We start from the raw sequence: 25,974 nt of genomic DNA on the forward strand, positions 1-25,974 counted from the left end.
CCCTCTTTAAGAGCTACTGCGAGATCATTGTGCTGTACTTTTACGTGCAGAACTGCTCTATGAAACTGGATTGGCTATAGCCTACCACGGTTCATTAATGAAGGTAACATTAAGCACGTTAACTATTTGTGTTTTCACATTTTATTTCCTACCTCGGCACCCGATTGACCATTGGAATATTAGTTTTAAAAGAAAAAAAAAATTAACCAACATTTCTTCCTAGTTTATTTATGTATTATGTGTGGAAAGTGTCATTCACGTGATATGGGTCAAAGATAAACTTTACTCTATTCAAGATAGAAATAACACAGTTTAATGCAAAAGTATTGGAACATTTGCATCAGATTGGTTGTTTTTCCTCTGTACAAATGAAATTTGTATTTTAAATCAAACAATGACTACGAGGCAAAATTCACAACGTCTGCATTTATTTCACATGTTCTTTTAAACAGACATTGAACTATATCACGACAATGGCATTCAACGAGCCCCCAGTTCCAAGTCAGCATATGCATTGGGAAAAATGACCATCAGCTCAAATTTCATAGGTTTACCATATTACAATAATCATTTTAAAAAGGACAGTGTCCGGACGTGGGTTATGTCCATATTCAAATTCAAATTCAAATGGCTTTATTGGCATGACGTAACACTGTACATATTGCCAAAGCAAGCGTTTAAACATTGAAAAGCTAAACATTAATTAGAAAATATACTACAGTAAATAGTAGAAAATATAGTGGATGGAAGTATAAAATAAATATAGTCATAAAAAAAGCTGATTGTTAATATCAGCACAAAACAAAACAAATAAACTGTCATCAAATATAACAGCAACAATGTGTGTCAGGCAGGGGTTAAATTGGGGGTGGACGCGGGTGGACGGCATCCACCCACCTTTGGTAAATAAATAAATAAATAAATAATTTTGACCGGTTGTTTTACAAATAACTATGACAATCTAGAAGCGGATGCGGTAGGTAATTTCATTAACATGTAATTTCATCTATGCAACATTTTGAAGAGAGATGAATAAACAGACCACATGAACGCTGGCTATTCTTAACGGCAACTTTGATTGCCTGAGCAAAATCAGCAGGTTGCTGGTCAGCAGCTAAACTAGGATTGAATATTTCCAACATACATCACGTTTTATTCAGCGGCGACTGGTCACCTGGAAATTGGTGGGGTGCAAAACTTTCCTTTAAACTAATCATTGAATTCAACCTGTTTTCATTAGTAATTTTCCTTTATAATCAAGCATGCCAACGACCGGATTAATCAAATGGCAAGTAGCCTAACACACAGCGTCTTCATACCGTGTTAGGGGGCTTAAATCATAAATTCAATTTATCCGTTAAAAATCTGTTTTAATCACCAAGTAGTCTACACTTAACAAAGATACACCAGTCTGTTATCTACCGTGTTAGCTTTCAGAATAACCATCAAAAACAAAACCTGCACTTCAATTTTGTTTACAATATATGCATTATGTTTGCCATGAATATGAGTGCGGAGAAAGAAGTGCATGTATCCGCAAATAATGTTGATTAAAAATGTGCACAATTTCGTACTGTAAATGAAAATAAATGTAGGTTATAAGGCCTAGGCTACTCGCTAAAACTGCCTATTTGGGAACAGCTGGCTATATATGATAGTATTGAGTAGCCTATTTTGTCGATTAATTGTATTGATACTCAAGGAAAATCAGGGGAAGATTCCACCACTGCTTAGTGATTAAAACGGATTTTTCTAAATTGCATTTATCATTTAATCTCCCTAACACAATGCGAAGAAGCTGTGTCCCTTTCCAATTGATTAGTCAGATGTTTGCATGCTTGTTAATCACTGTAAATGAATTAAAACAGTTTGAGATCAATGATTAGTTTAAAGGAAAGTTTTGCGCCTCACCAGTTTAAGAAAGATGGATAAAGGAGGAAGAAAGTGAGGACACGAGGAGGATGACCGATTATTTTCGTGGGTAAAAAAAATTCTCAGCATTAATGACACTCAATAAACTTGAAATATATTATGTAAAAGCTTGCATCAATGTTATACATTCTTTTTAAAACATTGTTTTTCTTAATTACAATTATGTGCACAATACAATAAAGATACAACTATTTTGAGCTGAGACATTCATTGGTTTGTACCTTTTTTCACCCACCTCCCACCGGATCTCAGGGTCCACCCACCTCCCAAATCCCAATTTAACCCCTGGTGTCAGGTGACTGTCACTCACTGTCCCTCGTTTTATGGCAGGCAGAAACATAGACTGCTGCTAACTCACAGCTCTTTGAGTCCTCCCCTAGTAGGACTGGTAGTTTTTCTTCATCTAATAGGGAGAAAAACTGGTAGTTTTTCTTCATCGATCCTTTGGGAGCATTTGTAATCTACTTTATAAGCTGGAAGATACAAGACAAGAAAACTGCCAGTGAGGGCCAGAGAACTGTGTATGACAACTAAGAAAGATATTGCAGAAGACATCAGAAAGTGATCACAGGATGATTATAAGCTGTGAAAAAATTCTAAATGGTCTCAATTAATCAATTAATTGCTAATGATCTTCATACATTTGGGGTGAAAGTATCACTGGACACTGTGCAGAAGACTGAGAGGCAAGTTATAGAGGCTACACTTCCAGATGTAAAACTCTCATCAGCACCAAGAACAGGAAGGTATGATTGGAATTGGCAAAAAATAAAAATAGAAAGAGGAGTCTGATGAGTTTGGAAAACAAGACTTATGGATTGCAACAGAATGACAGCTGCAGTGTATAAAAACATATTGTCCACCAATATTCAGAGAAATTCCACCAGACTCATTGAATGGAAGTTTATCACACCACAAGACAATGACCCAAAACATACAGCAGTCAGTAACCTGATTTAAACCCCTTTGGCCATGATTATCACTAACTCAGAAGGAAACTGAAGTCAGAAACTCCAGCTAGCAAACAGAAACCGAAAAGGCATTATTAAAAGCAGTATAATATATATATATATAGTATAATATATCTTATATTATATATTATATTTTTAAAAATGGCTCTGCACTCTGTAATTTTAGGTTTGTAATAAATTCACCATGTGGAAATAACAGCACTTTTTATACATTACACCCCCCCCCCCCTCCCCCCCACCTCCACACCAAATTGTTCATATTGTGTAAATGAAACTAGTCATGTTTAGTACTATGCTGAATTTTCTTTGCATGCAAAGACTGCTTGAAGTCTGTGACCCATAAACATCACCAGGTGCTGAATATCATCTCTGGTGATGCTCTGCCAGCCTGTACTACAGCCATCTTCAGCTCCTGCTTGTTTCAGGGGCTAGTTGCCATGTCCAGTTGGATTTATATAAGGTGAATGACATGGCCAGTTAAAAAGTTTCCAGTTTATGGCTTTGAAAAACTTTTACGTTTTGTTGCTTTATTAGTATGTTTGGGATCATTGTCTTGCTGTAGGATGAAGCACCGTCCTATGAATTTGGAGATATTTACTTGAACTTGAGCTGATATGATGCTTCTGTACGCTTCAGAATTTATTCTGCTGCTGCTGACAGCAGTTACATCATCAATGGAAACTGAGCCAGTACCTGTGGTAGCCATACATGCCCAAACTATAACACCCCTACCACCACGTTTCACAGATGCAGGGAATGCTTTGAATCTTGGGTAGATCCTTTTTGCCTCCACACTTTGCTTTTGCCATCACTCTGACACAAGTGAATCTTGGTCTCATCTGCCCACATGAACCTTTTTTGAAATACCCTTCAATAAAAGCTGAGAACCTCTAAACACATCTGATTTGTTTGATTGCAAATCTAAAATTGTGGAGTACAGAGCCAAATCAATAGTTTCCCTCTGTGACGGTTGAAGTGCACTTACGACATTGCATGAAAGAAAATGTAGATTTGCAAAGCCTCAGGACCTGAAAACTCCACGGAAAAATAGCCTACTTAAAATATACAGTGATAAATTAGGCAGTCTTTACCGAACTGTTTCAGATGTCAGTTGATCGTTAATATACTCCAAAATGTGAAATATGTCTATAAAAAAAAAGATTGAATTGAATCAGTACATGTAGAATTGTCTGGAATTACTGTGGATGTAACCTAAATTTCAAAAAAGCAAAGCAGAGCAGTTACAGTGAGACTGTAACATACTGTGTTTTGCTAGTGGAAACACTGTTGTGCTGTAAGCCTAGCCTAGTTATCTTCTGTAAAGATCACATTATGCTTAGATGGCTGTTATGTGAAATCTATTGCCGACTTGCAACTCATGACATTTCTTTATTTTTTGAATGTTTCTCAAACTAAATGATTGATTCATGCTGAGCAGCTGTTGCAGTAACAATGTTTTACCAATAGAGACACTGTGCAACAAAATGGCTTGGCAAAGCCATTGGGCATGTCTGAAACAGCCTCTTATCAACTGTATCCTCAAAATATCTACTACTAAACATATTGCCGACTGCTTAGTGCGTATTTTTAAGTATGCAATGGGCAGTTTGTGAAAAATAGCCAGCATACTATTTCCCGCTATTTTACTGTGGAAGTGCCCTTGTAGTTAACAGGCCCCTTCCTCTTTGATTTATGGGACCCAAAGATGGCTCCGCCAAAGCATGCTCCCGAATACACTCAGCCAAATCCCAGAAATAAGTATGTCATCCAGGGATTTTAATTACACTACATTTAGAGAAAATTTTGCCTACTTTCTCATCCAGTGTACTGAACTTACAGTATGTACCCAATTGAAGGTAAGTAAGTGGTTTTGGACACGGCCTTCATGAAAAAGGCTGTCCAGGTCCTGTTTGTTTCTTAGAAAGAAACGGCAGATAAAATTTTTCCATATCTCACTGGTGTATTATTGAGCATTGTCTCCAGATGGCCAGGACTGTCAAAGCACTGCCCTTCCTCCACTAGCAATAATGGGACAAGGCACTGCAATTTTTCCCTGGCCTCCGCCCCTTCAATCAGCCAGTTACTCACCCATCAACATCATCCATCTTATTTAGAGGGAAATGGAAACTATGGTGACGGCTGAATTAAGAGGGATCACTCTCTCCCCTCCTCTCTCCCCAATACCCAATACAGACAACCTCCACCAGTCCACAACCACAATACTGAAAAAAACATGTCTGACCTTGGAAGAAGAAAAAAGCATTCAGCAACCTCATTCAGCCCCTGTGCATGCTGGCAGTTGGGTCTATCTGCTCCGCGCCCAGAGACGAGCACAGCGCTGGCCCCATAGGAGCCGACACGCCCGGCCCCCTTCCATTTGCATTCTAGATGCGATTAATGCCGTCTTTTAACCCAAATCCACAGTTATGGTGATGTAACATGTCACATCTGCTGGTGCTCGCTGTGCCAATTCCCTTCCCCCACAGCACTTTGTCCCTCCAGCCCAGTTGTGCTCCAGCACACAGATTACTTGAGATCAGCCACGCCAGAGTGGAGATTAATATATGTGTTAGTGGAATGCATTTACATAATGCCTTCCCCCCTCAAAAAGAAAAATACAAATGCATGCAGTTATCTGTTGGGTATGGAAACAGAAATGCAAATGATGGTGTTTCTGAGAATTTGTCAACTGTAATGCACCTCTTAAAGATATTAGTCTTAGCAATTTAAAAATAGAAAATAAACTGACCACCTTATCTTCTGTGGACAAATGAGCAGCTACTGCACATTGCCTATTCTGTCGCCAAACACAAGCACATTGCACATTAAGTTGGCTTTTGTGAGATACAAAAATGGTGATTATTTTTTATTGTTTTTATTTCCCCCCACAAATAATCTTACTTTTCCACAAGCAGTAGAAACTTGATTCTCATAGAGAGTATCCCATTCAAGTAATACCCAAGCTTAGACTATATAGCGATAACTTAATTTGATCATATGAATTCCCAATTAGTTTTCTTTTCTCTTCTCCACCTTAACTAATGTGTGGCAAGCATTTTGGGTGCTGTAGACATTGGTGGTGATTGAGATGAGTTTCCCCTTCACAATGGATCACTTTCAGAATCTGACATTAAAAAAGCGATCTATATTCTTATAATCCATTATTATTTTAAGCCAACAAACAGCAATCTATGTAATGTGGTTTTCAGGTTCCTTTTCTTTCATTTTCAGAATGTTGTTGCTGTTCTACGAGCTGGTGAAGTACCTTATAATAGTAGTGAATATGTTCTGTTGCCATTCAGCTGTTTTAAATACGTTTTCTGTCCTACCTTGGAAAACTAGGCAATACATAAATCAATTATCATTCATTACACACTGAACACAATATTCTTAATCGGGCATGATTTAATCACCATGAAACTTGAATCGGACTTATAGCAGAACGGTTTGTAAGATACCTAAATAGGTTCATGATCTGTTTCAGTAATACTATACATGGAGGTTTCAGTAACATTTTCAAAGCTGTCATATGACTATATAATAATAATTCAGAGAATACCTAATGGTAAAAGTAGTTATTTGAACTTTGAATAAATGCAATTATACTATCTTTTATATATAGTATCTATACTGTATATACTCTATATCTTTTTGTATCACCATAAAAATAATACATTTGACCAAACCTGTCCCTCCAGGTCCATTTTTCTTGTCATTATTAGTTGAGAGATTTAACACCAATCAGAATACATGAGATACAACACTACCCAAAATCGACCCCCCCCCCCCCCCCCAAAAAAAAGGAAAAACCATGGAAAAAAACTGTTGTAAATTGAAAGCTGATTGGAGCAGTCAAGTCAATCTTTATTATTCCACAGGGAAATCTGTTCTGCAGACAGGGTCAATAAAAACAAACAATTATGACATAAAGGGACATAACACTAGACAAGATTCTGTTCTCACAACCGACACCAATATAATCAATACATACAGTGATGATCAAAAGAAATTGATAAGCCACCTATACTTGTTTCAAGACGTGTATGTGAAGTGAGAGAAAAACCAATTACAATAATGCTATGAAAATAAACACTATAAAATAAAATACAAACTGCATGACACAAGAAATATCAGTACATAATATTTGATGAGAACACAGAAGAATATGCAGGTATTTATGTCTTGTTCAGCAGAATGCCTGTAAAGACTTGTTTATGGCCGTTGCGCTTAACCCTGGGAACTCTATGACATTGGCAAGACAGTAGATGCTGGAATTAAAAAAATGATGGGGGCGTGGACTGTCTGAAAGTACACATTCTTCTTTTTGTAAAACGTGTTTAATGAACAGCTCGGACAGATATTTCTGTTGTGATCCAAACATTTTGTCACTCGGCTTTACAATTTGGTTTAGTCGGTTTTAGTTTTTAATGTTCAAGTTACCCACCATGATGAGAAAGAAAATATTAAAACAATAAAAGCACTGTAGAAAAGTCTCATCGTTGTTCTGTTGACTTAAAAAAAATAATGAATTTCCTCAAAAAGAAAGAGTGTTCTTTCCTGTGAATTACAGTAGTGTTCCACTCAAATTTAAGCTGTGAATCAACCATCCCTTGGCATTTATAATCATCAACAATTTATACTCCTTGATCTTTTACAGTTGTTAGTTGCAGTGGGGTAGTTTGCCACCTAAAGTCAATGATTGTGTGTTTAGTTTTCATGACATTTAATTGCAGAAAGGACTCAAAACACTTATTTAAAATGTACCAGACTAACAATATCAGAGTCACGTGAAAACTGTATAATGAGCCTGCTTTCATGCTTGGAATGGCAGTCTCTCAAAAGTATATGTAAGAACAAATAGAAGATTAAACAGACCCTTGTGATGAATCAGTGGATGAGGTCATTAGAGACAACCATTTACCCTCACAACTTACTGTAAGTCCTTGTTGTTAAATCCATTACCAAGTCATATTTGAACTTAATGTAAATTCAGGCAAAAATAGACAAACATGGACATCCATTTGAATAAAATATTTTGCTCTGAAACTGAAATCTGCCTGTGTAGCTTCTCCCGATGAACCCCTAACCCCTAGCAGAACTACCACCAGGCAACCTCATACCAAATATATAAGAATATGTTCACAAGAACAATTATTATCACATTCAGGCCTGCATTCAAATACAGGCTTCATTAACACACAAATATAAACCTTATTCAGACCTGAGAGAAACAACCAGCATCATTTCTGAGTCAAAAGAGGGAATGGCAGCATACTAAACACAGTCCCGATTGATGAACAGACCATCCTATACAGACGGTCTCACTAAACACAACTGAAAAATTCTTGATGGAGTTAATATACATTTAAAAAGATTTAATGCAGCGCATAGAATATCGGAGCATTTATAATATTGTGGATGTGTGAATATAGGTCATTCTGTCGAGAGAAGAAATCTAGTCTTAGAGCACTGAAAGGTCACTTATCACGCATCACAGAATTACCTTTTAGGATAAAAACTGGCTTCATGTGGAAAAACAGCCACATCGCAATTAATTCAGAAACATTTTATTTGATGTGTGTCAATGAGGCCTCTGTAGCCAATGAACACAGCAGTGGTCTGGGCAGCATGATGTCTATTTGGTGCCCTTGACTTGTATGATAAAAATTTATTTCTGCATACATATCCAAATTGTGTAGATAATTTTGGTTTGTAATGATGGTTTCTGACCGATTCAAAAAAAGTTTCTGCACCTATATGTTAGAAATATAATTAGTGCATTTTAGGAAGGACAATGGTGTAAAAAAAAACTGTAATTATTAAGATTAATCTTAATGTCATTAGTAGATGCTTTGGCACAGTGGTAGGCAACTAACATGGTTCTTTAAGAACTGTTAAATAGTTAAATATTGTATTGTATACTGTAAATATGTCATAAGGGTATATTTTAGAGGAGAAATTGTTTTTAGAGGGAGGCAGCTTTTATTTGCACAATGATTTATTGTCAACAGTACAACAGGAGCCATACATATGCCCATTCTAGTAAGTGCAGCAATCTCAGGCCACATTTAATGCTTACAGGGTCAAGTTCACCTGAGAGGACACAGACAGTACCTGATAAATTAAATCAATTGTCATTGCTTTATGTTTCTATATGTATCCACAATGACAAGTGAAACCAATCGCAAAATCCTGAGACCGAAAGTGAAGTAAAACATTGCAGATAGACTTTTGGTACTCCACGCATACTCCATGTTTTTTTATATGCAGATTCCAAAAATGTTTTGTACATATACAACGTAAATATTTAATTTCTTCCTCAAAATAAAGTATTTTGAGAACCTAGGCACAGAAATGCATAACTACATTTAGCTAACATGCTAGACTATATGGTTCAGAGGAGACTGCACTAACTCATTGCTGAGACTACACAGTTAAAGTCTACTGACTGAATATTTTAATATAGCAAGGGATTTAATGCTGTGTTTCTGAAAATGTATGCTGCAAATTAGCTAGCTAATATAAGCAAGTAACAAAACTTGTAAACTAGCCATTTCACAAATTAATTCACTTTAATAAGCTGATGGTCTATCTAGCAAGAAAGCTATCCAATTTTGGAAGCTGCCTTGTTAATGAGTTATTTTACAAACAATGCACTCTGAATAAGAAAGATTGATCATGATGAAAATGCCCCAGAACTGTAGATTTCCCCAAACCTTCTGCAAACACACACAAAAAAGCCTCTCATTTATTAGCCTGTCAAAGTGGATTTTACAATGGGTTTCAATGGGCATCAAAATCTTTTTCCCTCAGCATGCGCAGAAGAGGCTGTTTTCAGTTTCTTCCTTGGTTTAAGTGCCTGGTCCTTCCCACCCCCTCCAGCTCTAATGTATTCTCTATGACCTAGACAGGGCAACAATGCCTTTTTTGTACACAGACAGAATACCGCAGACGTTGTTCAGTGGGCTAAGGGTCAGGTCTCGTCAGATTTATGGGTCTTAATAATGAAACCAAAAAGTTGTGGTTTCCAGTTACCAACAAGAACAAGGGCATTTAAACGAATTGTAAATGGACTGCATTTATATAGGCCTAGTGCTTTTATCCAAAGCGCTTTACAATTGATGCCTCTCATTCAGCCATTCACACACACTCACACACCAATGGTGAAAGGCTGCCATGCAAGGTACCAATCAGCTCGTTGGGAGCAATTAGGGGTTAGGTGTCTTGCTCAGGGACACTTCGACACACCCAGGGCCGGGGATCGAACCGGCAACCCTCCGACTGCCAGACAACTGCTCTTACCTCCTGAGCTATGTCGCCCCAGAATGGAATTTTATAGTGAATTTCAAAAAACCAGATGCAAACATTTCCCCATAAACTGCCATTCTGTTGTCTGCTGTGCCAGGACATAAACTTCAAAAGGAAGGCACACCCCCAAGCCCCTCCATGTCCTAGTTTCCCAGAATCTCGTCAAGAAATCTAAAAATAGAGAAATACAATTCCACGCTACTTAAGAGATAAACATGGCACGGCTCTTCCCAGCTATCATAGTTAAATGCTTGTACTGCACGCACAATTACAGCATTGGAATGTGCAGACATTGCACAGGAAAGATTTAGCTTGTGGCAAGGGCTGAAAATAAAATGTGTGAATCAAAGTGACATTGTTTTTTCTATGTGGCCAGCAATTAAGAATGCAGTGACAGGAGATGAGGGTTGCCTTGGGTACCTTGGGCATTAGGGCTGAGAGCGAATCAGTGTGAGGGCAGCCGCAATTACAATGATTGACACAGCGTTAGAGGGGCTGTAGGATGAAGGTTGCGCTGTCACTCCAAATATGCAAATACGAATGCACAAACCTCATTTGTCAAGGTCATTCTTCAAGTGCAAATCAATGTAGAGGAGCACTGAGCAGTCAAAGCCAATTTCTTTCTTTCTGAAATAACACAATACTGCAGTTTCACTCAACGATTGGACTAATGTGCTCAACCAAGGTGACACACGAGACATTTGATTTTGGAAAGCAAGTTTTAATAAATTAATATATTCATGCGCAAATCAAGTACAAAAATATTACAACCAAACCATGAACTAAACACTGAATATTGCAAATTTAACACAATGGAATTTTGAAGGCCGGGTTCATTCAGAGAGGCATGAAGAGAGTACATTGGTTTCTTGGATTCTGTTAGAAAGAAGCTTCAAAATTAACCGAAAATGGTACTGCATATATAAAAAAAACAAAAAAAAACAATTGGTCAAATATATCATCACAAAGGCATTAAAAAAAATACTGTATCCTATGTCACATCCAGGTACATAGTGTTTCACAAAAACAACGTGCCCATTTGGCAACAATGAGCTACATCCACAGGACAAAAGAGCATAGTCACAATGCTGTACAACCTTAAACACATGCTGGGTTACTGCTAAAAGGCTATCCCAAAATAAAGACGCTCGGCCATGTTTGGTCCATCTCCATTTTAATGACCCCCGACAAAAATGGGGAGGCAGACATGCAAGACCTGGGTTCAAGGTACATAATCCACACCCATCACAGGGGGGGAGGGGGCAAGGTTATTCAGTAAAGGTCCACAGGAAGAGGAAATATGGGGCGGTATCAAAAAAACAAAACAAAACAAAAAAAAGACCTTCATATTGGAGTCTTTGCACCAACGAAACGATATCGAGCTGCATTATATGAAAAAGTGATTCCTTCATTCACCGTTTTGTCGAGTGGATCCCTTTCAGAAGAGAATGTCTTCATTTTTGATGAGCGACTCAACCACCTGCCTCTGGTAGCGGATGTCGTTGAGCGCCGTCATGGCGTCCAGGTCCGGGGCGCGCATCAGCGTGGGCCCGAACACTATCCCCAGATTCTCCGCGTTCATCAGGTTGTCCTTCTCGTTCTGGGTCACCCTGCGGAGAGGAAGGCCGTGGGTGAGGCTGGGGCAGAGCAGCGAGCACGGGAATAACGTGGAGAGAGACGGCTGAAAGCCTCCCTGGCGGGGCCATGCCGCGGGGGGGTGGGGGGGGGGTTCTGGACGGCGGGATGTGGAAGACACAATTTCAGCACCAACATTTGTCAGCCGAGGCTCCCCCACAGACGCGCGCGCCAGCAGAGACGGCGGCTGCAGCTCACCTCTTTAAGTGGGCCATGAGGTACCTCAGGGTCTCGCAGTGCGCCAGCGGCAGGAGCTTCAGCGCCTCGTGCAGGGCCTCCAAGCGCTCGTCAGGATCGGTGAGCTCTGGAACACAGCGAGCCTCCTGTCAGACAAGCCTCAGGAGGCGTGGCCTCCCTATCTCCATTAAAAGCAGCGCCCATCCCCTCTATCCCCCCACAGTCAGAGAGAGGAAGGCCACACCCCTCTGAGGCTTGTCCTGTCAAACGCCAATTTCAATGTCAGAAAAGCCTCAGGAGGGGCGTGGCCTCCCTCTCTGCATCACTCTGCTCACTCTATTCGCCTTAGTGAGCACCCCCAGTCCTTTCCACAGAGACACACATCAGCATTCCCTCCCATGTTCAGATCAGAGCCTCGCGTCCTCCACAGAGAATCAGAGGAAGCACACGAGTGACGACGGTGAGTAAAAAACCATCGATCTCCATCGATCTAGCATGGCGTCTGAGGCTACAGCGCGCCCTTCGCGGCACATCAGAACACCAGTCAAGGCATCAAGCTCAGCCCACGTGTTTTAAAGACGATGACGCATCACGCCGGAAGCTCCAATCGCAACGCGGCCCCTTTGTTCCACATCGTGTGGTCTCTCATGCAGAGCGGGAGGCGAATGTTCACTGAACACCGTTTTCACGCATCGCGTTATCCAAATCGTACCGAAAGTGTCCTCACGCCAAATACGTGTCACTAATGGTTTTTACTACGCTCCTTTTTCCCCAAACAGCACTCTGATGCACATACACAAGCACACGCACACACCTGCAGGAGGGTAAGACGCATTTGTTTCGCTCACTCACTTGCTGCTTCGATGAACCGGGGGTAGGCATCGTATGTGATGACAGGAATGGGCAAATCCCTGAAGTAAAGTTTAAGTGCACCAGTGATGATATTGATGTCTTCATAAGCATTTACAGAGATGTCTGCCTTCTCTCCATCTGACAAGAGACGAGGGAGAGGTTAGCATCACAGCGCAGGACAGCAGCGATAACGCAGGCCCCTCCCCCTCCCCCTCCAGCTCCAGCTGAGCGAAGCCTGGCCTAATTCTGCAGCAGGGCTGCATCTGTATGGCTGTATGGCACAGCGCTGTGAGGGTGCCTGACACTGCACCAGGAGCATCCAGAGAAAAGGCTCTGCTCTGCTCAGCTAGTCACTGTGCGAGGGGTTTCCCCTGCTCTCTCACACACACACACACACACACTAACACTAACAAACACACACATTAAAACAAACACACACTAAAACAAACACTAAAACAAACACACACATTAAAACAAACCCACACACACACACACTAAAACACACACAAACACTAAAACAAACACACACACACAAACACACACTAAAACAAACCCACACACATACATACACACACTAAAACAAACCCACACACAAACTAAAACAAATCCACACTAAAACAAACCCACACAAACACGCACACACACAGACAGACACACACACGCACACACACACACACAGACAGACCAACAAACACGCACAGACATGCATAAACACACACAAACACATGCGCGCGCGCACACACACACACACACACACACACTCAAAACACACAGCGCTGGACAGGCGCATTGCTTTGAACTTTTTCCCCTTGTGTGTGAACTGAAAGACCCTCATAAAACATGGGGCTCTTTAGACAAGAGATCTGATCAGCTGTGTGGAGCTAATGCTGGATGAGTCTGATCAAGCAGACAGTGACTCTCCTTGGTTTTGGTTAGGGTTAGGGTTCTAAGGGTAAGCAATCCTCTTACATGCATGAACTCATCCTCTAATTAATGTACAATCTTCTCCTTAATATCAAATAAATGAACGGTCCATTACATAAATAGTAATGTTCATCACACATTGATGTGAAGATGTTAAATATGCAAATGGCTCTTAGGCACACACCACACAGCTTTCCACATCAATATTTGGGGCACATGCAGTGCCCATCAACAGGAAGTCAAAGGAACACATACCTCTGTCAAATGCCAGCTTGACATCTTCAATTAAATCACTGAATCCTGATATCCTGTACAGCCCCTCAGACTTCAGACCTGAGCGAGACACAAGCACAAAATCAATCTTATCCCTGACAGGGACCGCCCACACACGCCAAATGTCTAATTTCAGTTTTTAATAAATGTAAAACACAACTAATATTTAGTCTGTAAAACCCTGAAACACACACAATGCAGTCTTTGTGTAGGAGTGGTAGCCTTCATATACACGTACAGCCGGCAGCACGAGGTGGAGTAAAGGCCCCCGAAAGCACCCCCAGCAGACAGCCCCTCCACCTACAGCTGCACCAGGGGGACACAGATCACTCCCTCTGAGGGCGTTAAATCTGTCTGCGCGAGGAGCGTGGGGGGAAATAAAGCCTCCGTGCGAATCGATGAGGCGCAGGGCGCGCGGCGGCTCTCTGCGACAGCAGCACGGGGACGACCCGGACTGGCGCCCGGCGTCCGGCCTGCGTCCAGGCTCACCTCTCGACTCAATCTCCCGGATGCACATGTCCACCACCATGGGCCGCTTGGCGTTGTGGGCCTTCACCAGGGTGGTCAGGTCGCAGCTGTACACCTTCTTTACGTGCTTCAGATCGGGCTTGCAGTCGTTGGGGACCATCTTGGAGCACTGCTTGTGCACGTTGAGCCCGCAGTCTGGAGGAGAGAGATAGGGTGGAAACCCTGAGCAGGATCCTCACAATCCCATTTCCAAAGCAATCCCCCAGACAAACACCATCCCAAGCAGGGGGGCACTGGTCCATTCACAGCTGCTAACACTCTGCTCACCCAGTTAAGGGTTTCAGAAGTCACAGTGTCTAACACACCTAGTAAATTATAAATAAATGAAAATACATGCATGGAAAAATCAGTGATATGACTGCAGCTGGTCTGGAAGTGAGATCTCATTTCCTCAGGTCCACTGAGAGAGCTAATGGCCGTATTGATTGCTTCTTTGTACGTGGCGGAGACTGTGAGCCTCTTTGATCAATGCTCGCCCTCTGAGTGGCATTGCTCACTACAGTGCTCATTGACGGCTAGTGACATCACTTCCTGGTGGGCTGCTGCCGTCACCTTGAAGAGTTCGGAGTGAGGGGCGGGGGGGAGAGTACTACACAAACATCCCTTCTGTCTCCTGATTATTCACTGCTTAACTGCAGTACGTGGGCACTGAAAAACTAAATCTACATTTGCCCTTTACCACAAACAGTCTCACATTCCGAGCAGTGGCCACTGAAGCGTGTCACACGACTGGTTGTTTAGGGAGGGATGCGGTTTTGTCCAGCCAGACGAGCACTGGGCGGAGTTCACATTAACACAGCGGGCAGAGAACAAAGGATGGGCTGAGCTGGAGCTAAAACACCAGACATTTAGAATAGGGCAGGGCCTACCACACTGCCTACTGCCTGAGACTGTTTGGGTGAGGTATATTGTATACTAAAAAAGGTAAATCCAATGGCAATTTTAAACACTCATTTACCAGTCATTTAACAAATAATTCATTAAACTGTACCTCAAATGTAGAGCAATCTTGCAAGGAAAGTAATGTTTGACACACTTTGAATCGAAGCCAACGTTTCCCTCTTTCAGTCTGTACGAGATTCATTACAAACAGTCAATGCGCCAGCCAACTATCACATTCACCTTTACATGAATAAAATGCCACGTGATTGGCTGGGTGGAGACAGGCCAGTTCAATCTGATAAACTGCGTAGCTGTGTCACGCTGTGGTTTGGTTTAATTGGCCAATGGCATGAAGGCAGGTGCCCTGAATGGGCAGGATAATGCGCTTTGTGGGAAGCTGTAGACAATAGCGACCCGTGAGACCTAGCAGGGCTGGGAAGTGCTCATAGATTCAAATGTGCACGGCAGTTTTAATGACGCCTGTTTGTATCAACATTGCACAGCAGGAGAACGGCACACAGTGCATGTAAACACACGCAGACATATGTGTGAGCGTGGGTGTGTACGCACATTCCTTCAGTGGGCGGAAGGGGAACGTGTCTTGAAACCTTTCAAAACTGTTTGTAAGCACACAGGCGCTGATTGTACAGTGTGATAAAATGTAGTATGCTATACTCTATCCATTCTATCAACCAGAGAATTTTCAGGTCGGGCTGACAAAGTGAATCAATCATTGGAGCAGAATGCATATTTCTGGCTGGGAATTTACCCAGTTCCCATGTCTGGAAGCCAGTATCAGTATGACCACCATGCCAGATGGTGACTCTTGAGACATAATATGCATTTATATTTTTTCAGTTGTTTTTCCATAATTTTTAAATGCCACAGATATTACAAGCACACATCAAAACAATAACGTATTCCCTTGCAACAGCAGTTTCAATAAAATAAACCATTTTTAATTTATAATAACTAAGTTTTCCATACTGATTGTTGCTGTGCCAAGCTTTTAAAATGCAGACATGTTCATTTTTACAGAGCCCTTTGCCCTCTATGGATTATTAATCAATGCACTTATATGGAAATAAGGATGAAGCAGGCTCCATGCCCAGCCCCCACGCTAGTGTGCATGTGAATGAGCGGGGCGCAGTGTGTTTGGGGGGTGGGGACTGTGGCCTCAGAGAGCAGGGTTCACCTTGAGCAGACTCAGCGCGGCAGCCAGCAGGCAGATGCAGGGGGAGCCCCCCTCCCCACCGTGAAAACAATGAGCGCAGGCCAGCACGCCCCGCTCTGCTCCCAACCCGCACACTGCTGCAGGCCTCACGCGGCCTGTTCCCCTAGCGCTAAAGGGGGAACGGCCCCAAAGTCGGAACACGCGCGCACAAATACACGATGCGATGAAGAATCACATCAGATGAAAAAAATGTCCATGTTACACACACTACAGTTAGCAATTTTATATTTTCAGAGGAACTCACAAGTCCTTTATTTATATTAACCTATGGGGAAATGTAATTACCTCAAAATACATTATTCTTTCAAGTGTTGGAGACAGCTCTGACAGCTCGATTGTGCCAAATCCAATATTCCCTTTAATACAATGCTGTTGTGTACCTCGAGAGCTCAGTGTTTTGCACTGTGAGCAGTGACCTTCAGTCCCGGGGGGGTTGGGGGTTCTACACACAAGGGGGCTGAACGCAGGCCGGCTCGCTGTGCCCTCAGCTCCACTCTCAGGGCTGGGACAGAGCACCGAGCCCAAGCCACCGTCCCATTTGTCCTGGGGACTGTGTGGGGAAAGCGAGACCCACAGCGGACCGCGCGGTTCATCAGGATGCGGCGAGCTCTCGCTCCGTCACCTCGCCTAACCTTCAGCGCTCCGGAGCCGCTCGACCTGCACGCTGCGCAGTCAGCCAAACGCACTCCATCCATCGATTGGCTGATGGATTCATTTAGCGACCGCGGGACCGCGGCAGTCGCAAGGCGGCCCGAGGACGTGCCTGGAATGACCTGCGGTGCGCGGGCCGGGGCGGGGCCAGGGGGCGGGGCGGGGCCGGGGCGGGGCCGGGTTTGGGCTGCTGAATGTTAATACTCCCACGTGCTCACGCTCTGCGTCTCTGGCCGCTGGGGGCCTTCTGCAGTCACATCTTCACAAACGCGCGCTGGCACGACCTCCTTTCCCAGCACCGCCCCACATAAACATCTCACACAAATGGGGGAGGGGGGGGGGGGGGGTTACATTTTGGAAACACAAATAAGATGCATATCAAATAAGATGGCTGCCCTAGTTTCTGGTATCCATGTCAGAGGCTGAGGAAGCCAGGGAAGCGCGTCTAAACATATCCTCCCTCCCTAACATGCTTGGCTATGAGTGCCCCATCGGCCACTTTCCAAAGCAACAGATAAATGATTCATCACCCTGCGTCCACAAACAAAGGTGCACAACACTCTTGTTCCATAAATAATGCATGAAGTACACACATCCCACAGCATTACAGCAGTAATCTGTACAGAGCCCCAGAGTCTGCGTTGTACAGAAAATATCTGAAATTCATATTCAACATGCTTGACACATGGTGTCTTTTTAAATTACAGTATCGTTCTGATATGATAGTCACAAGCTGTAATGCACACCAATGACAGCAAGGGACAATGACTTCCCATTACATTTCTCTCTGAATATCCCAACCAAAGTTTTAAGAAGAACAACAGCACGAAAAAAATAATCAATTTCGTTTCTACCAGATCACCAAATGGCTAGTAACGTTTAACTGAATAGAATCTGTCAGAAACTTGGCATCGATTGTAGCATTACCTACCCCTGATTTCTCACAAAGCTCCCATAAAGAGTTCTGATTCCACACTGGTTACATAATTCCTCTGATCCATAGCTAGATTATGGGATTTCCTACAACACATGGTTATTTGGGCCTAAACTGAAATAAAAATAAAAAACTAGGGCAACGATGTATACTGGGCATATACTGTAAATGGGCTTCACGAAACACATGGTTAATCTCCATTCAACACATTAACGGTGCACAGTTGCATAATACTTCCAGCTTTGTGTCAGAAGCTTGTAACGTAGGGAGTGTGTCTTCACATATCAAAATAAAGCTATGAAAAAGATGTACTTCACAGTAAAATCATTTACCTTCACATATCATATGATCACACCAACAGACATCACAGTAAAGGGGTATACCGGCAGGTGTTACAGTAAAGGGATATACTTGCAGGTGTCAGTAAAGGGGTGTATTTGCAGGTGTTACAGTAAATGGGTGTCCCTGCAGGTGTCATAGTAAATTGTGTACCTGCAGGTGTCAATAAAGGGGTATACCTGCAGGTGTCAATAAAGGGGTATACACCTGCAGGTGTCAGTAAAGGGGTATACCGGCAGGTGTTACAGTAAAGGGATATACTTGCAGGTGTCAGTAAAGGGGTGTATTTGCAGGTGTTACAGTAAATGGGTGTCCGTGCAGGTGTCAAAGTAAATCATGTACCTGTATGTGTCACAGTAAACACATTTACCTGCACATTTGACTCCCTGAGCAATCAGCCCCCACATGAAGTTGGCGCAGTATTCACACCAGTGAGGCCCGCGGAATGTGTGCACCTGTGGGAGACAGCAGGGTCAGTACTGGGGCCCCACACCCATCCCTTCAGACACACACTAACAGCTCAACTCCATCAGAATATTGTGAAGTCATTTCTCTCTAATGTACAATACCTTTAACTTTGTAGAATGTCTTTTGATTGTATATAAAAATAATAAAAACAGTAGTAACTAATAAACATTAGGCACTGTGCTCGCACAAGGCTCAACAGAATCATTGTCAGTACAATAGAGAATTAAAAAAAATACAGCAGCAGCTCAACATTTGTGTTTAGCTCGTGTAAAACCCAATAAAACACTGGATTAAACAAACAAAAATAATTAGGAGGATCTTTTAGAGGAACTCCCAGCATGCAAAAACTCAGGCCTGACTGGAATGAGCCGAATGTTTGGGATTATCCCTGCGCTGATAAGAGGAATCAGAGCAGAGTCAAATCTGACTGGAGGTTTAATCTACTCAAACAATTAACGAGGGAGGGCATGCGAAAAACAGGCGACGCGGAGCGGGGGGAGCTGCCAGCTGAGGGGGCGAGTTGTCATGGAAATCAGCTCAGGCAACGTGAAAAGCTGCCTTCCCACAGAGAGAGGAAGCCTCACTCCGCCAGGTAACAGCGCAGCCAATCAGGAGTGCCCCCTCTCCCTCTCCAGGGACAGGGAAGCCGACTTCGGCAGACTCCTCAGCCAAACCACTTATCCTCCGCAGTTCAGCCGTTTAACTGAACCCTTCCGAGCGCAGAGAGCGGCTCTGGGCTGCCAGTGGAGTTCTCAGCAAACGCAGCACGAGGGGATTAGGCAGATAATGCCACAAAAAGGAGACGCCATTAGGATTAGAAATGAAAAGCATCCCTGCCGAAAAGACCTGGGCAAACCCCAAAAGAAGGCAGTTTCTTTAGCGCACCGCTAACGTACCGTCCGGTCCAGTAGGCCACATTAGGGAATAATTACTGCCAACTGAGTGGAAGGTAACTTTAAAATCGAATGTCTTTGGATACATTTTTTGAATATATTTTCCCAAAAACAAAGCAGTCACTAATCTGGGCTGCTGGCCACACTAAGCTTTATCCTTATTCATAACTGCCTTAAGAGGAAATAAAGGAATGCCATCAAGCTCAAGGCTGTTTCTGCCCTGAACGCTTTCACAGTAAACAGCAGGCACAATGCAGTGCGGTTCCTGTCCCCCAGAATGCTGAGGCGGGGCGTCTGTCTTTTAGAGGAAAATGCTCAATTCAGGTCAGAGAGCCTGAAAGCAGAAAGGCAGGACAGGACGCTGAGGCACTGCGTGAAGCGGAGGGGATCGCGTGGGGACCTCAGAGGGCACGCGTCCGTCTCCCAAATGGGGCGGCAGTGGCTCAGCTGACAGAAGACAAACAGGGGCACCCTCCTCCGCGTCACCTCCGCCCCCCTGTCCCCCATTCTGTAGCCTAATCTCCCCCATCTGCTGTCCGAAAAGAACAGCGGCACCCCACACGGCTCTCGACAGATCTGCCTCTTTTGAAAAGGGCTCGCAGAACAGAAGCACCCACCCCCAGCCTGTGACATCACTGCAGACAAACATCTCAACTTCCTACACAATAACTGACCTACACAACCACAGTTACTCTCAGTGCATCAGCTCCCATGTGAACAGATAATAAATGCATCTCTACTCACAGCGAGTGGGTACACACACAGCGAGTGGGTACACAAACAGCGAGTGGGTACATACACAGCGAGTGGGTACATACACATTCTGTGGGTACACAAACAGCGAGTGGGTACACACACAGTGAGTGGGTACATACACAGCGAGTGGGTACATACACATTCTGTGGGTACATACACAGCGAGTGGGTACATACACATTCTGTGGGTACACAAACAGCGAGTGGGTACATACACATTCTGTGGGTACACAAACAGCGAGTGGGTACATACACATTCTGTGGGTACACACACAGTAAGTGGGTACATACACATTCTGTGGGTACATACACAGCGAGTGGGTACATACACATTCTGTGGGTACATGCACAGTGAGTGGGTACACACACACAGCGAGTGGGTACATACACATTCTGTGGGTACACAAACAGCGAGTGGGTACATACACATTCTGTGGGTACACACACAGTAAGTGGGTACATACACATTCTGTGGGTACATACACATTCTGTGGGTACATACACAGTGAGTGGGTACACACACAGCGAGTGGGTACATACACATTCTGTGGGTACACAAACAGCGAGTGGGTACATACACATTCTGTGGGTACACAAACAGCGAGTGGGTACATACACATTCTGTGGGTACATACACATTCTGTGGGTACACACACAGTAAGTGGGTACATACACATTCTGTGGGTACACACACAGTAAGTGGGTACATACACATTCTGTGGGTACATACACAGTGAGTGGGTACACACACAGTGAGTGGGTACATACACAGTGAGTGGGTACATACACATTCTGTGGGTACATACACAGCGAGTGGGTACATACACATTCTGTGAGTGCATACACAGTGCGTGGGGGTTCGGGGGACCCTTACCTTGAAGTTGTGCACTTTCTCGTACTTGGGCGTGCGGTCGTTCTCCTTCAGCGTGGCTCGGCGCACCAGCGAGGTGAGCTGCGAATAAGCAAACAGTTTGAGCGGTTGCCAGAGCGTGGCGGGGGGCTTCTGCGGCCCCATCCTCACCCCCAGCGCCGCCGCCAGGATGTCCTGCTGCCCGCCGTCCTGCTTGGGCTTGTGGACCAGGGACTGGTCCCCTTTCCTGCCCGCACGCGACTCCCTGGACGGCATGGGGACGCTAAAGCACGGCACCCCCCCGGGGGGCTCTGCGCGAAAACGGAGAAACGCAGAGAGCTGCGGTGTGCGGAGGACGCGCGGGCCGACCCTAAAGCCCTGCAGTGCTCAGTCCCAGACCAGACTCTGCGCTGCTTCTGCCATGCCGTCCCAAAGAGATGCCCGTCGCTCTAAGAGCACACGGTGAAACTGAGAGAAGTGAAATAAAAATACAAAAAAATACAAAAAAAAATCCCCAAAACAAAGCAGAAAACTTGCTTGAAATTTCGCAGACGTTTAAAAAGTCCCTTCGCGCAGGCGAGGCTGTGGCAGTCTGGAGCGGCAGATTGGAGACAGAGGGGTGAAAGCCCAGTGTGCGCCCTCTCTGCGCATCTATATGCAGATTTGAGTGCGGTTGTTGTGTTAATCCTCTCCTGTGCGGAGCTGATACTGGAACACAGGCAGCACTGTGTGTGGACACCGCCAGAGCGGAGGAGAGAAGGAAGAGGAGGGGGGCGGGGCCAGCAGCAGTCACGCTGGATTAGACGGGTCACATTATGGAGCCAGCTAACCAATCAGAGCCGAGCTTACTGTGCCTTATCCCTAATACTCCCTTCCCCCCCCCTAGCAAGCAGGCAGGCCAGTGAGTGGGAGCAGAGAAAGAGGAGGGGGGGAGGGAGGGAGAGAAGAAAGGGATGGTAATGAGTGATGAATGAGTCACGCATCATCACTGAGGTTCAGAGTGGCTCTCAGCGACCACCACGCAGGGCTGGCTTCCGTACCCATCAGGACTGGGAATGTTTACACTGCCAGAGGATCACAAAGAGAGCCTCGCCGCACTGGCTGGGAAAAACAACACCGCTCACATTCTGTTGTTTTCTGGGCTCACTGACTCAAATCATTCTACTTCAACTTTATCTGTACCCTAAAATAAAGATAACATTAACAAAAAGAAGAAAGTATTCCATTTGAAACTCATGTTTGTTTAAATTTATGTCACCCATCAGAACACCATTTTTCCTAGAATGTAAAAACTCTATAATAGAAACACGGCTCTAGAACAGTCAAGTAACTGGAGAGATATTATGCAAAAGAACAAATTTTTCATAAAAAAGGCTAGCAGATTTCACTCATTAAAACACCCAGAGACAAGCCCATATGTCCTCCCTGGATGCAATTAAAATCTGTTAGATATACTGTTCCCCAGGTTCAACTTTATTCTTCTGATTTAAATGTAAAAATAAATAAATAAAGATGAAAAGGATATGTAAATGAATGCTAATTAGAGCAATGCTATATGAAAAAAAAAAAAAAAAACAACTAATAAATGCAAGCTGTTTTTATAAAAACTACCTTCACTAATGCTCCACACAGATGCACACTCAAAACTTCAGAAGGCTACAAATATTGTTGTTCAACCAGAAAAAAAAATGTAAAAAGGTGATTTCTGGGACAGTATTTGGATTAATCTATGAAAATGAAAATAAGCAGCCCGTCACATTTGGCAGGGTTCTCCCTGCTGCAGTAAAACAAAGGGAGCAGGGCTGCTGAACACTGTGTGCGCTGCGACGGTCACGCTGCAGAGGGACTGATTCACTAACGCCCACGCTCCACATCTGAAGCACTTTCCCTCCCACACCTCAGAGGCTGATTGAGGCCAGCGGAGAGGAGCTCGCCCAGTCGCCCCGCTCCCCAAGCTGAACCGAGCGGGGCTCCAGCCTCCGGCTCACAGCCGGACACGGACCCTGGAAGCTGAGGCCGGAGTGAGCTCCACTCTCACTCTCAGGGAACCCCGCGGTGCCTCAGGACGAGCACCCGAAAGCAGAGGAGCTCTGTCATGAGGACTCCGCCCCCTCCAAACTCACAGCCACTCTCTCGGCCCTTCTGCCAACTGACATTGATGGATCTGCTCATTTGTCAAACGTTTCCCTGGTTGCGTTTTAAAAAGAAAAAAAAGAAAAAAAACACACACCAGTTGATTCAATTAATTAGTCTTTTCTGATGGTCTTGTCCATCTGAGAATAAGAATTACTCCTCATGCATCTGCTTCTTTCTGCACAAGTTCAGATGTCATTTGTTACGGCAAAACGTTTGCTGCAATTTTCCCCAAAACAATTCAAATATACAACTCCTTCATAACTTGGAAACTGAAAATGCACATTTCCCTTCATTTCCCCATTGCTTCAGCACTAATCATGAAAGATGTATGAATAAAACTATGAGGGGTGACAGATAGATAGACTCTGGCTGTCAGGAAGCACATATAATAATGTGTGATAATCATTCTCCTCCCTCCTCCTGCCAGAGATCACTGCTACACAAACACATTAAGAGCACTACATTCAACAAAAGTCTCTTCCCTTCTCTCTTTACCCACAGAATTAAAATGGTCTAATCGATGGTCTAAGCATCAAGGAAGCACACATGACTTCCTGTAAGTGAAGCTGCATGGGGTTATCTCTGAATAGCTACCAACAAAAGCAGACCTTCTGCAGTCTGCACAAAGCCATAATGTCTACCACAAGCGTGCTTCCAGACAGCACTGGAAAATTTAAATTAATTATTTATGAGAAGCAAAACATGGAAACCAAAGGAGCTACATGTGCCATATAAACGGACCAGGCGCTACCAGGCGCATGCATAATGGTGACAATAATGACAACTGGATTTATACAGAGCCTTCAATCTATTAGAAAGGTCCTCAAGAGTACTTCACTGTGAAAAAGGGTCGCCAACCTCAACTGCCACCAATCTGTGAAATGCAACAGCCATTTTGTGCCTTAAAAGCCACTCATCCAAAGTGGAGAAGCACTACTATTCTATCTGGGGGATGATTTGTGGCCAGATTGGCAGAGCCAGATTGGGGATTTGGCCATGGCACCAGGGAACACCCCTGTGGTTTGTGAGAAGTGCCATGGGACTTTCAATGAGCCTGAACCTCGATTTAAATATTAATGAGGGTGGTGATGTGGATTTAAATAATTTTAAATAATAAAGATCATTACCATCGTGCGGTTAGTCACAGTCAGATTAAAGAACAAATTTGCAGGAACACATAAAATATGTATTTTTTGCCATCTGGAAATATTGCAAACACCCAGAAAACAATATACAATATTTATATACAATATTCTACTTGACAACATAGTGCTCCTAGGATTTAGGAAAATAACTTCATGGCATAGATAGAAACAACTCTGATCACATAAAATATGAATACTCAATGTATAGATTGCCATTGGTGCTTTTATTAACACTGATCTTAACATTTATACACGTGTGGGTACTTGTCCATTGCCAATTCAGCAATTCAGTGTGTTAACACAATGTTCCCACCTTTCAGACTTGAGCACACAGCCGTTTCCTTGTTTCTCTCACAGTCATAGTCTATGGAGTCTACTAGATGTTGGTGAAATGCTGGATGGGACTTATATTACGAAGCCAGATCTGATATGTGCAAACAGAAAACTGAGTATACCCTAAACAACGACAGCTTCTCTTGGCCTGGCTAATGTTTCCGCATGAAGAAAGGACACAGGGCAGCATATATGGACATGTCATATCCTTTGTAAGGTCTCATTCTTGTGCTTTTACTTGTTCCAAAGCCATGTATCACATTTGCTGCCCATGTTCTGTATTCTATACTCAGAGGGAAAAAAACATTTTTAAAAGGGTCTCACCTACATGTTAATGCCACACCCACAGTCTATCAACCAAAAATGGGCTGATTTTCAAAAGTATTCGAGCAGTCATGGAACTGCAACCGCCATTTCTGTTCCGCTTAGCTTACACATTCTATTTTAACATTACAAAACACCTATGTGCGTGCATCATGCCTTCCCTAAACTTAATGCAATTGCATTTTTATGAATGCGTGTGGAAGGTGGTGTCTACATTCAGTGTTCACAGCAATGAGGTGAGTGGACATCCAGCAGGTTTGTGGTCAATTCCACTAATGCAGTATGAATTAGATTTTCAATCAATTCTCTAAATTCCATTCCTTCTCAATTCTATTAATTCAGCATGTTTAAAAGTATCATTTTGAATTAATTCTACAAACATGAATTGAAATCAATACTTTCCCCAAGCAATTCCTTTCAGCTGCCTTGA

At 43.4% G+C, this 25,974-nt stretch overlaps 1 protein-coding gene across 4 annotated transcripts in view; it reads right to left on the reverse strand.

The window, feature by feature from the left end:
- Positions 1 to 10,911: 10,911 nt before the first annotated feature.
- chn1 (chimerin 1) overlaps positions 10,912 to 25,974 on the reverse strand; it is a 55,278-nt gene continuing 40,215 nt past the window's right edge. For all 4 annotated transcript variants that reach the window (XM_035411395.1, XM_035411394.1, XM_035411396.1 and 1 more), the window contains exons 8-14: positions 21,631 to 21,708; positions 19,011 to 19,095; positions 14,562 to 14,735; positions 14,055 to 14,132; positions 12,876 to 13,013; positions 12,045 to 12,150; positions 10,912 to 11,821 (exon numbers count right to left, since the gene is read on the reverse strand). In XM_035411395.1, the coding sequence (XP_035267286.1) occupies positions 11,650 to 11,821; positions 12,045 to 12,150; positions 12,876 to 13,013; positions 14,055 to 14,132; positions 14,562 to 14,735; positions 19,011 to 19,095; positions 21,631 to 21,708 (831 nt within the window). In that variant the 3' untranslated portion in view covers positions 10,912 to 11,649. The remainder of the gene's footprint in view (positions 11,822 to 12,044; positions 12,151 to 12,875; positions 13,014 to 14,054; positions 14,133 to 14,561; positions 14,736 to 19,010; positions 19,096 to 21,630; positions 21,709 to 25,974) is intronic.

Source organism: Anguilla anguilla, chromosome 3 (assembly GCF_013347855.1).
Source record: "Anguilla anguilla isolate fAngAng1 chromosome 3, fAngAng1.pri, whole genome shotgun sequence".
Taxonomy (NCBI): Eukaryota; Metazoa; Chordata; class Actinopteri; order Anguilliformes; family Anguillidae; genus Anguilla; species Anguilla anguilla.